At 39.5% G+C, this 17,341-nt stretch overlaps 1 protein-coding gene across 11 annotated transcripts in view; it reads right to left on the minus strand.

Moving 5' to 3' along the window:
- Nucleotides 1-17,341, minus strand: part of Vps13 (vacuolar protein sorting 13C) — a 1,483,510-nt gene that overhangs the window by 792,212 nt on the left and 673,957 nt on the right. For all 11 annotated transcript variants that reach the window (XM_076210284.1, XM_076210280.1, XM_076210283.1 and 8 more), the window contains one exon: nucleotides 4,324-4,482. In XM_076210284.1, the coding sequence (XP_076066399.1) occupies nucleotides 4,324-4,482 (159 nt within the window). The remainder of the gene's footprint in view (nucleotides 1-4,323; nucleotides 4,483-17,341) is intronic.

Genomic DNA, 17,341 nt, shown 5'->3' on the forward strand with positions numbered 1-17,341 from the left:
CTTTCTTCTTTTCATTATCATTCTTCAGTTCATTTATATCCCTTTTCATTTCTTTAATCTCATTTGTATGATCCAAGTTGGTTTTTCTTAGGTCAAAAATTTTGTGATTCACCTGTGCTAAGCAATCTATTAGTCCTATGATATCTTTTCTTAAGTCCATAATTTCATTCTCCCACTGAATCCTATTTTTGCTCATATCTCTCTCTATCTCCAATAATTGACTTAAGTTCCTGCTTTTGTACTTACTAAATCCTGGAAAGTCTTTCTCATTGCACATGTTTGGGCAAGGTTTGTTTACATCACGGTTCGATCGACTGACGCCAGATGGCTCTGGTACATGACTGGCTGTTGAGTCGTTGTTTTCTTTCTTTTTCGCTAATTCCATGTTAATACAATTGACTACCACTGCAGAGATATCATTTCTGACACTCACGATCACTCCCCACCCCTACAATACAAACCAGGTTTCCTTTTCCGTCGTAAATTCTCTTCTTCTTGGTCCCGTGACGACAACAACAATGGAGGTGTTTACGGCGTGTGTCGAGTCTTTTGTGTATTATATCTTCAATGTATATCATATAATTCTCAAATATGGTCACTTATTTTCATTAATCTTACAAAGTGCACTGACATACCTGTTAATGGGGATAGTTGGGGTGTGAGATTAATCTTAGCTATGCACAAGAAACAGAGAGAAGGGCGTATGTGTTCGCACCCATGTGTAAATCTACCAACTCTTACTTTGTGTTATATTGTGAAACTTCATTTCGCTTCTCAATACAAACTCTAGCTGTTACAATCTCTCCCTAAACTATTCCTTTAGTGGAATCCTGAACTGGAATTTGGGAATTTTCCTCATCCTCTTAAAAACTAATAGCCCTAGTTTAAGTCTCCGTCTGAATGCATCTTAGTGATGTCACAGGTAGGCAAAGCTACAGTACGCTTGCTTACAGTACACTCTAAAAATATAATGCAATTTAATGAAAATAACATTCCTTAAAAATTCCTGGCCTTAAACAATGAAATAACGGTCACACAGAAAGAAATAAGGGAACAAATAAAAAACCTTGACATCAGAAAGTCACACAGGCCAATGGTATTGTAAATTGGCTATTGAAAGAATGTATAGGTGAACTAATGGACAAAATACACACTCAAAGAAGGAAAACTACCACAAGATTGGAAAAATGCAAATATTGTACCAATACACAAAGGAAGGAACAAAGAAAATCCAACCAACTATAGACTGGTCTCCCTTACAAGTACAATAGCAAAAAATATGTGAAAAAGTTGTCAAAAGTAAATGGATTAATCACTTGGAGAACAAAATACTAAATCCAAAATAATTTGGATTTAGAAATGGAAGATCATGTGCCACAAACTTAATATGCTTTTACTCGAGGCTAATAGAAATAATTCAAGAAAGGGATGGATGGGCAGATTATGCCTTCTTAGATTTACAAAAGGCATTTGACAAAGTACCACACAAAAAGCTACTAAGAAAAATTGAAATGATAGGTGGAATACAAGGAAAGTTATTGGAATGAATAAAAGATTTCTTGAATGGGAAGAAAATGAGTGTGGTACTCAGAGACAAGAAATCAAATTGGGAAGAAATGATAAGTGGAGTCCCACAAGGCTTTGTAATGTTTGCCATATATATAACATGGATGAAGGTGTGGAATGTTGTATGAGCTTCTTTGCAGATCATACAAAACTACTAAAGAGAGTAAGTACAGAGGAAGATTGCAAATCATTGCAAGAGGACTTGGACCAAATGTGGAAATGGAGTCAGAAGAGTGAAGTGAATTTCAACATCAAGAAATGTAAAATAATCGAATTCGGAAAAAGCAAAAACAGACTATCGTGACAATACAAAATTGGTACAAAGGAAATAAAAAAAAGTCAACTTAGAAAGGGATCTAGGAGTAACTATCACCAATGACAAGGCACCAGACAAATATATCAACAAATTAGTCAGAGAAACTTTCAACTTGTTAAGTTCAATAAAAGTGGCCTTTGACTACATGGATGAAGAAATGGTAAAGAAAATATTAGTTACATTGATAAGACCAAAATTTGGGTATACTGCAACACTATGGACACCTAGTACTAAAAAGAACAAAGAAATTAGAAAGAATTCAAAGAGCAATGACAAAGATGGCACCAACACTCTCCAAATTGACATACAAACTTGAACTACCAACCCTGGAACAAAGAAGAGAAAGTGGAGACCTGGTAATCATCTATAGAATTATGAAAAGGATGGAAGTCCTTGATAGAGATGACTTACGAAAATGGGATAGGAGAAAAACAAGAGGACACGAAAAGAAATTTAAATAGGATAGTTACAGAAGGGATTTGAAAAAGAATAGCTTGCCACACAGAGTTAACATACAACAGAACACCCCCACCTTTCTTGTGGTTTCTTTCCTGATGAAAGTGTTTAAATCCTGCAATACTAAATTCAACTTCAAACTCTCCATGTCTCGGTTATTCCTATCATATCGAAATTTTCACTTTTGACATACACCTGTATTTCTTGGAATTTGTTCCTAATACTATGAGTATTAAAATACATGGTTTTGAGAAACTCTTGATTATTTCTTTTTGACACTTTTTGAGTTTTAACATCATGCCTTACATTATAATTTTGTTCTTTATTGAGACCTTGCTCTATATTGATATTTGGTCCTTCACTAACATTCAATACCTCATGGACATTCACCCCATCATGGATATCTGGTCCATTATGGTCACCTGATCTCTTATGTACACCTTGCCCCCCTACATCACCTCGTTCCACACCTGCCACCTGTCATTCGCAGATTTTCTGTCCGGCATCCCTTCCTAAAATGATATTCTGTCTTCCACTGATATTATATCCTATCATGATATTTTGTCCTCCACTATCATTATATCCCATCATGATATTTTGTCCTCCACTATCATTACATCCCATCATGATAATTTGTCCTCCACTATCATTATATCCCATTGTGGTATTTTGTCCTTTGACATTACATTCTAATGTAATATTTCGTTCTCTACTGACGTTATACCCTAAAATTATATTTTGTCCTACACTGACATATTGCTCTACATTATTGCTATACACTACTCTGTATTCCCCAATACACTATTTCCCCTTCCCTTCGAGTTTCTACCCCAAAAAAGGAACTAGTTCATTACAAACTCCCACAATGAGGTTTGTAAGAACATCTTTGCCTCTGCAAGTAAGGTAGATCCCATCAGAAGCGTAAAGGTCATGATGCCTGGAAAAGAGACACCAAGGACATTCCCCCCAGTAGCGTGCACAATTGTGATATTCTCTCATTGATCCCTATGGTTCTACTGTTGCAACACAAGCCAGCATAGATCCTCAGAAGGATCCCACAGACTATGTGACATGTTCCTTCATCTCCTGAAGGAGTACCTTGTAATTCTGAACAAGTTTCTCTGATCTCACCCTACCCACCTCATTACTTCCCGTACAAACAGTCTTAACTGTGTTTGTCCGCCTTTGCTCCCTGGTGGTCTGGGTACAATCAGCGATCTCACAGCCCAGTTGACATACAAGCTTGCAACATCCTTTAGTCTTTCGCTGGAGGATATCGTCATAGCCTCACACCATGGAGTCCCCCACCACCAAGAACTCCTGATTTTCAGCCACCTCATCTTCCAGCAGAGCAAAATGATTGCTCTGCAGGGCACCCACTTACCGAATGCAGGCTCAACAAATGGGACCCCACTGATCGCCACTTGCTCATGGCAGTGGCAGAAGTGGAAGAGGTGGAATGCTTTTTGGGTTGTGGGGAGGATTCACTCTTCTTACAGAGCACACTCTTGAGAAGACGAATTTCCTCCTCACATCCTGAGACAGTCCTCCAGGTTCACACAACCTTCACAAGCCATTTTGCTCTTACTTCAGCAATATAAATGGCAAAGAGATAATATAAATAAACAAAAGAAACAAAAGCAGTCACTAAATAAACTAAATACACGAAGCTTATTCTGCTTACTTTATACTTTTACTCCTACCTTTGGAGTACAGTAACAGACTACTGTTTTGATTCTAAATTACTGGAACACTACATTTTATCTTATACCTGTAACTGTATAGTGCTATACATATACAATTACAAAAACACAACACAATCACTTGTGACTATTCAAAGATATAATCTTCACAGGAAGTAATAAATTTAACAATAGGTATTCACTAGCTGGTGTCTCAGTAGAAAATGAGTTCTCTAGCAAACTGGATGAATTACAATAATGATATAAAAAGATATTGAACATGATTAAATGCAGTAGCCTCACCAAAGCAGTGTTGATGAATTTGTTCAGGAACACAATTCTTGCACAACCAAGAGTACAAGTGATGCTGTAGTCAACCTTACTTGGATCCATCTCGTCTGCTGCATCCCCATAGAGACACAGCTGGGCATCCCATGCATCAGTGCCCACTATCTCCATAATCTGAAAATAAAATCAATTGATAGATATATCAATGAATAAATAACAAACAAGATGAAATAAATTAAGATATATTAACTGAAATCAACTTGCTACAAAAATTATCAATACTTTATATTCTAAACTGTACATACCAATGGCATGGCCAAGTCAAAGCTTATAATGATTCTTTGTAGGTGAAAAATACAAAATGGGGAATACCTAGTCCTCTCATTCTGCCCCATTCAGACTCCATTTAGAACATGCACAGGCCATTGTAGAGACTTATTACACAGGAGCATGAAAAATGCAGTGGTGTTCCAGGAGTGTTATGGGAGAAATTTAAGAAAAGCAGAGACAATGGGAAATAAAACTGGCTTGGTATTTCTCTGCGAGTAGAGATTTGTCTTCAAACATAAAAGAACAATGTGTGACTCTAGGTTAGACTACACAGAAGTGGTTTGGTCTTCACACAAAAAATGATGATAGTAAAATTGAATTGATATAAAGAGCAGAAACCAAAATAGTCTCTAACCTTGCTGAAAGTGTAAAATATATATATATATATATATATATATATATATATATATATATATATGTATTAAAACGAACATCCCGGGCTCCTTCGAACGGCTCTGGACAGTGTTGTTCAAATACAACTAAGATTCGCCAAGCTCAGTAGCAACGACAAAGATGGTATGAGTGAACAAAAACACACGATCTTCCTTGGTCACTTATATTAATGCAGGGCAAACAAATTAGGTATTCCTGTACACAATGAAAACATACACATTCACGTAATTATAAATACCACAGTTCAACTGTTCCAGTTCGTATGCAGGTAATGTAACAAGATTATCAATAGTGGGCAAAGGGGGCACAAGAATTCACCGGCTTGAGGCGATGTCTTCAACAGTCTAACGACACAGTTCGGTTAGGCTACAAGCACAATCTGACCGTCCCACTGTATTTTGGTTACGACATCGCCTCTTCTCCACCTCCTCCTCCTCCTTGCCTGCCTGCCTAACTACCTCTGCTAATCGTAAACTACCCGAACGAGGTAGTTTACGAGAGGCACTTTACGTGTTCGTAACACTGCCCCCTCCTTTCAAATATGGACGACCCGTCCATCCCTAACTCACTCAATCACAAAGTCTTCCAGATAAGAGGTGGGTGTCGGGATCTCGTCGGCCTGGCTTCTTGCTCGATGTCCCGAGGGTCTAGAGGCACGCCCAACTCCGCGTCGCTGCTCGCATCATTCGCCACGTCTTCTCCATCCCCGCTGGTATCCGGCAATAGCCCCGGTTGCTCTAAAGAGTCATCCCATGGGGGATAGCTGGGTTCATCTCTTCGTCCCGAGAAAAGTTCCCTCGTCCATGGTATTTCCACATCCTATCGCAGTGGACCACTTTAGGTCGGCTGTGGAAGTTCCGACGTATTCGAAAGGTGACGTCAGACACCCCTTCCTCCACCAGATAGGGACCTTCCCATGGGCTCTGCAGCTTGGGAGAGATACCTTTACGCCGTCGAGGGTTGTGCAACCAGACCTGCATGCCTTCCTTGAACTCTGGTTCCTTCGAGTTACGGTGAGTCGACAGGGCTCACCATCCACTGTGCTCTCCACCTGTGCAGCCTGGGGAGCAGATTTGCGGCATCTCAGCGGGAGTGGGGCCTGTAGGATTCCGGCTGGGATCGGGCCCCTATCTCCAGCCTGGCGTCGTTTTACGCCAAAGCAGTCTTGTTGCTGGTCCTCATCTGCGTGCACTCGTTAGAATAATGGCCCAGCTGTCCACATCCCCAGCAGCATGGCTCGTACACGTACTTCCCTCTCTCTAAGGAATGAGAACGGGGCTGCTCGGTACACTTCCTCTTCTTATGTCCCTTCTTGCCGCATTTCCAACACGTACCAGTAAATCTATGGGAACCATTTCCGATAGTCGCCTTCCTTGTGATGCTCCTTCTGGCACGTAACATTGGTGTCCCTGTACCCATGTCACGTCTCGCGTTACTTGAGCTCACAAACGACTCGAACTCTAGAGCTCGAGCTAACGCCTCTTGCAGATCCTTCACGTGCGCCTGCTTCACGTAGATCTGCAGCTGAGGTTTTCCCAGAGCGTCCAGAAACTGGTCTCTCAACAGCACGGTTGTCACATCCTCCGAGGCTCCTGCGTATGCCCTCCTCACTAGATGTTCCAAGTCCTGGGCCAGCTGTTGCAGAGGTTCCCGATGCGCCCTAATCCTAGTCCGGAAACTAGCACGAAACGCCTCATTTTGGTGGAGATCACCATACCTGCGTTCCAAAGCAGCAACAATACAGGGGTAGGAGGTGGGTTGTTGAGGATTCAGTTGGCTTAGCAGCTCCACGGCGGGGCCTTTCAACGAGGAAACGAGTTGTATGGCTCGTTCGTCCCGACTCCAATCCTGGTCCCCGGCCAGTAGCTCAAACTGAGCCAGGTAGGCGTCCCATGGTACCCGTCCATCGTACTCCTGTGGTTTCCGCCTATTTCGGGAACAGCATGGCGACAGGGGGCCTGAGACGAGTTTCACGGAAGAGGCATCTAGGGAAGCACAACAGCTTTCCTCCGAAGCGCGTCGTCTCCACCGAGCATTATTGCCCAATTCGCTGTTGACGTCACCGTCTGCGTTTTCTACCGGAGTTCCCATCCTCGAAGCCGGGTTGTCCGGTTTTGTTGACACCTCTATATTTCGCAGCCGTTCTTCCAACTTTGCCACTTTCCCTTTCATGCCCCGCTTCACCTCAGCCAATTCCTCTTTAACTTCACTCTTCACATCAGTGCAACTAGCCACCGTGAACCGTTTCAGCTCGCCTTTCCAGCCTAACAGCTGATTACGCGACCCCTGCACACAACTGTTCAAGGTTTCTTGTGTTGCCCGTATGTCCTGCATATCCCTCTGTACGCTAGTTTGTACCGCCTGCATTTTTCCTGCAGGGCTTGAAGCACCTCCAAAATGGACCAACTGACATCACCGGGACCTTCCGCCATTTTCAGAACTCACTAAAGGAATAGCACACAACTTCCTTGTCCCGTGGTCACTCAAACCACCTTTGCGGCAGCTACTAAGGCTTGGTAGATCCCACTTCTGACACCAGTGAAACGAACACCTCGGGCTCCTTCGAGCGGCTCCGGACAGTGTTGTTCAAATACAACTTCTAAGATTCGCCAAGCTCAGTAGCAACGACAAAGATGGTATGAGTGAACAAAAACACACGATCTTCCTTGATCACTTATAATAATGCAGGGCAAACAAATTTGGTATTCCTGTACACAATGAAAACATACACATTCACGTAATTATAAATACCACAGTTCAACTGTTCCAGTTCGTATGCAGGTAATGTAACAAGATTACCAATAGTGGGCAAAGGGGGCGCAAGAATTCACCGGCTTGAGGCGATGTCTTCAACAGTCTAAAGACACAGTTCAGTTAGGCTACAAGCACAATCTGACCGTCCCACTGTATTTTGGTTACGACATCGCCTCTTCTCCACCTCCTCCTCCTCCTTGCCTGCCTGTCTACCTCTGCTAATCGTAAACTACCCGAACGAAGTAGTTTACGAGAGGCACTTTAAGTGTTCGTAACATTATATATACATATTACATATGTATATATATATATATGTATATATATATATATATATATATATATATATATATATATTATGACCTGAGTAAGGAAAATTCACATACTTCAGCTGGTTGGTTTGCAGTTCCCAACTTGTATTGCTGTCTTTCTTATCCATGCTCCTGTCCCTATCCTACATGTTCCAACTTGTGAGGCCACAACTCTTTTTGTGACCTATAAAAAGGGCAGAGCTTGACTCTTGTTCCTGCTCTGCCCTATGGGGTACAACCCTCTCCCCTCCTGTCTCTATGGCCTCGTTTGCTGTCCCAATGTGTATCCGACTGAGTTTGTTAGGTAGTAAGTATTGAACTGTTCAGCCTTGATTATTACCATTCTGGACCTCTCAAGTGTGATATTTAAAGGAAAGTAATATCTATTATAGGATTAATTCAGGAAAGTGATATCTATCATAGGGTGTATTAGGGAGGCAAAGTGATATTTACCATAGGATGTAACTGTTAGGGAAAGTGATATTTAGCCTTGGATGTATTAATTTGGAAAAGTGTTATTTAACATACAATTAATGCTTGGCTGTTCTGAAGCATGGCATATAGATGTGTTGATTGTTGCATTGTCCTGAAGGTATAGATTAGTAATACCCTACATCTTATAAATAATATTTTTCTCAATTTTGTTACCAATCTTTGAAGAAAACCATCTCTTATATTGATCTACTTCATTCATAATAATAAAACCACCAAAACCAATTAAAAAATATTCCTTGCATTTTTTTTTTTTTTTTTTTTTTTTTACATCTTTACCATCTTGGGTATTGGCTGCTTGTTATGGTGGCAAAGTAGCATGCAGTTGATACTTTAGGGTCTATATGGGGCGCCTCTATGGACCAGAGCCACACATCATTTTGTCTATGATAGAGGAAAACTCTGTTCATAGAGAAATGATGACACTTTTACACTACAAAGAAGGTTGTAGAAGAGAAGAAGTGAGCTTTCACAGATTGGATACAAAATAGGACGAGGGAGTCATATGAGAGGTACAAAGAAAAGAAAAGCGAAGTAAAGCAAAAGGTAAAGGAGGCAAAGAGGAGAGCAGATGTGAAATGGGGTAAGAGTATGACAGAAAATTTTGAAAGTAATAAAAAGATGTTTTGGTAATAAATTAAGAGAGGAAGAGGAGGCGAATCAAGTAGAGAAGAAAAGGTAAAAGGTGCAGATGGAGAGATGATAATGGAAGAGAAGGCAGTAAGGGGAAGATGGGCAGAATATTTTAGGGAGTTGCTAAATGTGAAGGAGGATAGGGGGGCAAGATTGTTGCAGTGGGAAATGCGAAGAAAATGACTGTGATGAGTGAGGAAAATGGAGGAGAAATAAGGAAGGACGAGGTGAAGGCAGTTGTTAAGATGATGAAAGCAGGTAAGGCACCTGGTCTGGATGGATGCCATGCAGAATGTCTGAAAAAGGGAAGTACAGTGATGGTGGACTGGCTGGTGAGGTTATTTAATGTTTGCTGGAGAGAGGATAGTGCCGGAGGACTGGAGGAGTGCCTGTACAGTTCCTCTTTACAAGGGAAAAGGGGATAAGTGTGAATGTAGTAGTTTCAGAGGGATTAGCTTGTTAAGTGTAGTTGGGAAGGCTTATGGGAGAATCTTGATTGAGAGGATTAGGAGAGGAACAGAAGGAGTAATTGGTGAGGAACAGTGTGGATTTAGGACAGGTAGAGGTTGTGTAGATCAGATCTTTGTGGCAAGACAGATATGTGAGAAAGCTATAGGAAAGGGAAAGGATGTTTTTAGGGCTTTTATGGATCTGGAAAAGGCTTATGATAGGGTAGACAGAAAGGCACTGTGGGAGGTTATGCAGATATACGGGATAGGAGGAAAGCTTCTGGGAGCTGTCAAGAGTTTTTATGAGAGTAGTAGAGCTTGTGTCAGGATTAGAAATGGAGAGAGTGAGTGGTCTGAGGTAAAGGTGGGACTTCGTCAAGGATGCGTTATGTCTCCCTGGCTGTTCAACTTATACATGGATGGGGTGGTGCGAGAGGTAAATGCAAGGGTAGTGGGTCAGGGATTGGAGATGGTTAAAGAAAATGGAGAAAAGTGGGAGGTGAGCCAGCTGTTGTTTGCAGACGACACTGCGCTTGTGGCAGGATCGGAGGAGGGATTGAGGAAGTTGGTGGCAGAGTTTGGGAGAGTATGTGATAGAAGAAAGCTAAAGATAAATGTGGGTAAAAGTAAGGTGATGAGATGTACAAGTGGCAGTAGACTAGAAGTGAGCATTAAGGGAGAGCGACTGGAGGAAATGGATAGTTTTAGATACTTGGGTGCAAATGTGGCAGGAAAAGGTGGAGTGAAGGTGGAGGTAGAATGTAGATTGAGAGAAGCGGGTAAATACCTTGGTGGATTATAAAGTGTAATGAGGAATAGACATTTGGGAATGGATGCTAAGAGGAGACTGTATGAAGGAGTGATTGTGCCAACAGCACTGTATGGGGCAGAAACATGGAACATAAGAGAAAAAGAGAGAAGGAGTTTGAATGTGTTTGAGATGAGGTGTTTGAGAAGTATGATGGGGGTTACTAGGCTAGATAGGGTGGCTCGACAAAGAAACTGAAAAAAGTATTGCTAAAAAGAGACAGGCTTATAAGAAATATAAGTGCTCGGGTGCATCTAATGACTATGAAAGTTATGTATCAATACAGAGAGATTTAAAAAAGACAATAAGAAAAAGAAAACAACAATACGAAATAAACATCGCTGATGAATCCAAAGAGAATCCCAAAGAATTCTATAGTTACATTAGAGATTAAAAGGTTGTTAGGAATCACATTGGTCCACTATTATCTGCTGACGGTCAACTTGAATATTCAAATGAAGGAATGTGTAATATCTTAAACAATTATTTTAGCTCGGTATTCGTAAACGAAACACCTCAAAGTGAATCCCAAACTGAAACCTGTGAAAAGTCTGGGGTAAACTTACTACGGTAAATATAACAAAAGAAAAAATTAAAAGGTGTATAGACAAACTCAAAGTTAATAAAACACCAGGGCCTGACGGTTGGCATCCAAGAATCTTAAAGGAAATGAAAAATGAGATTGTTGTTCCATTAGAAATTATTTTCAAGAAATCCATCATATCCGGAGATGTCCCAAGAGAATGGAAGCTAGCTAACGTTACTCCCATATTCAAAAAAGGTGACAAAAAGAAACCAAATAACTATAGGCCTATAAGTTTGACTTCAGTCGTAGGAAAAATAATGGAAACTATTATCAGAGATGCTATCGAACATCATTTAGAAAGTAACCGTTTGATAAATGATAGCCAGCATGGTTTCAGATGGAAACGTTCTTGCGTGACTAACTTACTCGAATTCTACAACACAGTTATCTCGAATTATGACAAAAGAAACAATATAGATTTAATATATCTAGACTTTGCAAAAGCTTTTGATACCGTCCCACACGAAAGACTAATTACTAAACTAGCTTTGCATGGAATAAGTGGTAGCCTATTAGGTTGGACTAGTAATTGGTTGAATGGTCGAAAACAGAGAGTTGTTTTAAATGGAAAAACTTCTGGATGGAAAAGTGTTGCAAGTGGAGTTCCTCAGGGTTCCGTTCTTGGACCACTTCTATTCATAGTATATATAAATGATATAGACTATGGACTAAATTCTACTGTTTCCAAATTTGCTGATGATACAAAACTGTGCAGAGTGGCAAATGATCACTCAAACCAATTAGATATTCAAGAAGATTTAGATCAATTACAGCAATGGTCTGAAAAGTGGCTAATGAAATTTAACACAAGTAAATGCAAGGTAATGCACATAGGTAAAAATAACAGTAAGTACGATTACAAGTTATTTGGAAATTCGTTAACAAACGTGGATAGTGAAAAAGATCTCGGCGTAATTATCAGTAACGACCTCAAATCATCCAAGCAATGTATTTCAGCCTCTGAGAAAGCAAATAAGATTCTGGGACTGATTGCGCGATCTTTTGATTTCAAAAGTCCATCACTCATTAACAAGCTATATAAATCGTTAGTTCGTCCACATTTAGAATATGCTGTTTCCGTATGGTCACCGAATCTCATTAAAGATATTGACAGACTGGAAAAAGTACAACGGCGAGCCACAAAACTGATTCCAAATATCAAAAATAAATCATACGAAAATCGACTTAAGCACATGAATCTGTTTTCCCTAAAAAAGCGTAGACTCAGAGGTGACTTGATACAGGTCTTTAAGATTTTAAAGGGAATTGACAACATCAAAAGTGACCAAATTTTCACATTGAATGAGAATCAGACAAGAAACAATGGTCTCAAACTGTCCGGAAATAGATTCAATTTGGAAGTAGGTAGAAACAACTTTGCCAACCGTGTAGTTAATGAATGGAATGAACTTCCTGCACAGGTAGTGCAATGTAGTTCAGTTCGAAGCTTTAAGAATCATTTAGATAAATACCTAAGTAAGATGCTGTAATGATTATAATTTATGTTATATTATTTGTTTTTGTTTTGTTATCATTTGTCTGTCTGATTTTCATTTATCATTAGTTATATGTCAATTTATTATTTACTATTTACCTGTTTGTTTATTATTTTAACTATACCTATGCATTAATTTATGTATTTTATTTGTTATTTACATTATTATAGTTTTTATTTATTATTTTATTATTAATATGATTTTTTTTTTTTTCCCCATCCGACCTAGATATGGATCAAAAGGTCTCCTGTCGGCATGCTCCGCCTTTGTAATCCTTTGTAATCCTTTGGAATGAGGAGGTGAGGAGGAGAACAGGGGTGGAAAGGGAGTTGGGAGATAGGGTTGATGAAAGAGTATTAGGATGGTTTGGACACATGGAAAGAATGAGTGAAGAAAGACTAGTAAAAGAGGTATGGAAGGCAGATGTGGAGGGAGTGAACATGAGGGGACGTCCTAGGATGAGGTGGATGGATGGGGTGAAGGGGGCTTTGGGGAAGAGGGGAATGTCTGTTGAGGAAGGATAGGAGAGGACAGAAGACAGGGGTGAATGGAGAACGGTTGTATATGGATGATATTGTGATTGCATGAGGTGGAATGGGCAGTAGACTAGAAGTGAGCATTAAGGGAGAGCGACTGGAGGAAATGGATAGTTTTAGATACTTGGGTGCAAATGTGGCAGGAAAAGGTGGAGTGAAGGTAGTATGTGTGAGCAAAATTTGATGCAGCCCAAAGGAATTTCTCCCCATCTTCTCCTTTTATGCAATGGGGGGATGGAGAGGGGGGTCGCCAATTTAATGAAGCAGCCTTGCTGTGGATGTGCTGTGTCTTGCGACACTGCCTCTGACCCAGGGCAGTGGACAAGGTGCAGGGATGGCCCGTCATCCAGGAGGTGCTAGGATGGGAGGGAGGGTGGAGGGGTGTGGAGTGTATTCGGGGATGAAATGGGTGGATATGATTTTATGCCTTTTCCTTTTTGGCTACCTCCCTTGTAAGGGGGAAAAAGCCTTGGTATATGTATGTATGTATTACATCTTGTGGTGTCTGTCATCCTCTAGCCTAGTGAAAATGGTTTCAACTTGCCATTTGATGAGCACACTGTTATTTGAAATCCTCTCTCCTATATCTCTACTCAAAACACAAACCACGAGGCTGTAATATGGGGGCCTGTTTACCGGGATCTCTATTTGATAAATTTAATTAATTTGAACTTCATGAATAAATAAATCAAAGACTGGTAAGATACTCTACTTAATTTTTTTTCAAGTACATAAATCATACACATCTGGCAACTCTGACACTTCTTTCTAATGCATAGCTTAGTCTAGTTGGTGCTTCGTACAGGAAAGGAATATTTGATTGTTGGTGTTAGCTAAGACAAGCTATTAATGTTAGGTAAAATGAACAATTGGTGTTAGGTAAGAGAAAATTGGTTAGGTATTGAACAATGGAAAAGAGGAGAGACCCTTAGCCATTAAATTCCAGCAAAGAGCAAATAATATTTTGCATAACTATAAAAAGTACCCTTGACCTCCTTAGACACTTTACCCCATTAGTACTATTTAATTGTGACCCACCATAAAAAATTACTGGCTGTAGCTTCCCCATTCTCCACGACTCAAAAAATTTGGTACTTACTAGTAACGGACCTATTTCAGCTTCAATTACCCCTTTTTAAGCATGGTACAAGTCATGTTTGAAATACTTCTTGACCTTCAATATATAATCATGGATGCAGCTAAGAGTTATATATACCTCATTTCCTGTTGGGAAAACCCCTATGCAAATAACCAACTTCAGAAAGGTTTTCCTTAGGGCCAGAAATATTCAAACATTGAAATAAAGGCCATTTCAATGTGGGTAAAACCCACCTTATCTAGTATTCTCACTCTGACCAAAGCGCTGAATGGAAATTTTGCCATTAACTGTGAGGTCCAAGGTTTAGTAAATATTTACTAGGAAGTGGAATACCAATTCTAAACAATTCAAAACCCTAAATTACCCATTTCATTTACAAGATGGAGTTTCCTTTGAGTACTCCTCTCTATACTGGTGCAATTTCAAAATTTCAATTAAATAGACTGGTGATTAACCTAGATTCAGAAAAAAATCAAATTTGAATGGAAGAAAATGGAATTAGAGAGAAAATGAAACATGAAAATGAGGAGAAAGAACTTGACTATATACATGAAATAGAATTAATAAGTTGTGAAAAAGAGGTCAAAGTTCCATTCCAGTTACATACAGAAATCAAAGCAGTCCCAAATTTCAATGAGTCAGATCCTAAATTTCAATGAGTTCAGCTCATCCTAAGAAATGACCTTGCAGGTTCATTATTAATACCTCCCTTATATATAGTCAAAACCCCTTGTGACAAAAGTCCTATAATTGTAGATCATATACATCCTGAATTTTTCCCCCTATGTGCTGTAACTCATTCCAAATCAGTTCCCTTAAATAAAACTGCACCTGATATTTTTTATCTACATGAATCATGTCACCTTCTAACCTCATCAAAACTCAACTCAACACTGCCATAGATTAGCAGAGGATTCTAAAGATAAAGTGGACAAATTCCCTGGATTCTATTACCAAAAAGGTATTCTCATGAGATGTACAAAGTCCCCTTTACATTTAAATTCTGACACACACGCACCTCCACACCGCAAACACCTCTGTCATAGTCGTCCTCGTCGCATGACCAAGAAGAAGAAGATTTACGACGAAAAAAGAAACCTGGTTTGTATTGTAGGGGTGGGGAGTGATCGTGAGTATCCGAAATGATATCTCTGCAGTGCTAGTCAATTGTATTGACATGGAATTAGCAAAAATGAATGAAAACAACGACTCAAAAGCCAGTCACGAACCAGAGCCATCTGGCATCAGTCGATCGAACCGCGATGTAAACAAACTTTGTACTAACACGTGCGATGAGAAAGATTTTCCAGGATTTAGTAAGTATGAAAGCAGGAACTTAAGTCGATTATTAGAGATAGAGAGATATATGAGCAAAAATAAGATTTGGTGGGAGAATGAAATTATGGACTTAAGAAAAGATATCATAGGATTAATATACTGCTTAGCACAGGCGAATCACGAAATTTCTGACCTAAGAAAAACCAACTTGGATCTTACAAACGAGATTAAAGAAATGAAAAGGGATATAAATGAGTTGAAGAATGACAACGAAAAGAAGAAAACTAATGATAATAACAACAGCGAAAATTTAAAGAAAGAGGTGAACAATAAATTACAAGAATTGACACAAAAGATCGAAGAGAACCTAGGTGAGGAAATTATTCAGAAAATTAAGTGGAAGGAAAACATCGAAAACAAGGAAATTGCTTTTAAAGAAATAGTCAAGCAACAAATGCAGGATAATGCAAAAGACACAATTATCCAAGTGATTAATGAAAAAGCTAACTGGGTCAGGGATACAGTAGATAGGAAAAAATGCATTGTGGTATATGGACTAAAAGAAAAACAGGGATTGGCGAGGTACATGAGAGAAAAAGAAGAAAAAGAGACAGCAGTAGAAATCCTAATTGAAATTCAGGGGGGAGAAAGAGAAGAACGCATAGACCTGGAAGAGACATATAGAATCGGTCGCTATTCTAAGGATGGAAAACGACCTCTAAAGATAAATTTAAGGTCACAGATGGTAGCAGAAGACATATTTGAAAAAGTAGGCAACTTGGCAAAGAGTGAAAAGTACAATAAGATATGGATAAAAAGAGAAATGAATACCGAGGAATTAGAAAAAGAAAAGTCACTAAGAAAAGAAGCAAAGGAAAAAAACTTGAGAACGGAGACAGAATGCAAAGAATTCAATTGGAGAGTAATCGACATGAGATTGAGACAATGGCACATCAAAACAAAAAAAAACCAAGGACAGAAAAAATAATGGAGAAGGACGAAAATTAAAAGTGGCCTATACTAACATTGACGGATTAATTTCAGGTCTGAACGAACTCAATGATTATCTGTTAGAAGAAAAACCAGACATAATGGGAATTGTAGAGACTAAATTAAGAGGTGAAATACCATCCATCGTTATTGGACAAGGCCTATACAATTACTGGATAAAGAACAAGAACAAGAAACAGGGAAGGGGAATCATGTTCTTGTGCAAGTAAGACCTAAATGTGACAAAAATTGCAGAGGGCAAAGGTAATGCTGAACTGATCATGATAAAAGTCGAAGGCAAGAATATGAAAAGTAGAAAGTTTGTGGTTACCTATGTGCCCCCAAAAACGAATGCTTGGAAAGAGAACGAACATACAAAAATGCTAGAAGATACAAGAAAATCACTAAATGAGATACTAATGGGTAAGGGTAATCTGGTAATTATGGGGGATTTCAATTGCAAAGAAATTTGTTGGGACAACATGACAGTGTGAGATGACTTGTGGGGCAACGTACTGCTAGACATGACCATGGAGTACACAATGACCCAATGGGTCAGTGAAAACACAAGGTACAGAAACAACGAAGAGCCATCTAAACTAGATTTAATATTTACAGCAGAACCTGAAATAGTGGACAAAGTCGAGTACAAGACACCAATTGGAAAGAGTGACCATGTACTCATCGAAACTGTACTAAAGGAAAAAATAGACATGGAGAGGAACGAAAAGCATAGGAAAGGAAGATTGATGTACAACAAAACAGACTTTGCAAAACTAAAGACATTCTTCCGGAATGCAAACTGGGAAAAATTCTATATGGAAGAGACAACAGTGGAAGAGAAATGGAATATATTGATGGATAATTACAACGAAGGGGTA

Source organism: Oratosquilla oratoria, chromosome 27 (assembly GCF_046742065.1).
Source record: "Oratosquilla oratoria isolate Oo_2021 chromosome 27, ASM4674206v1, whole genome shotgun sequence".
NCBI classification, from domain to species: Eukaryota; Metazoa; Arthropoda; class Malacostraca; order Stomatopoda; family Squillidae; genus Oratosquilla; species Oratosquilla oratoria.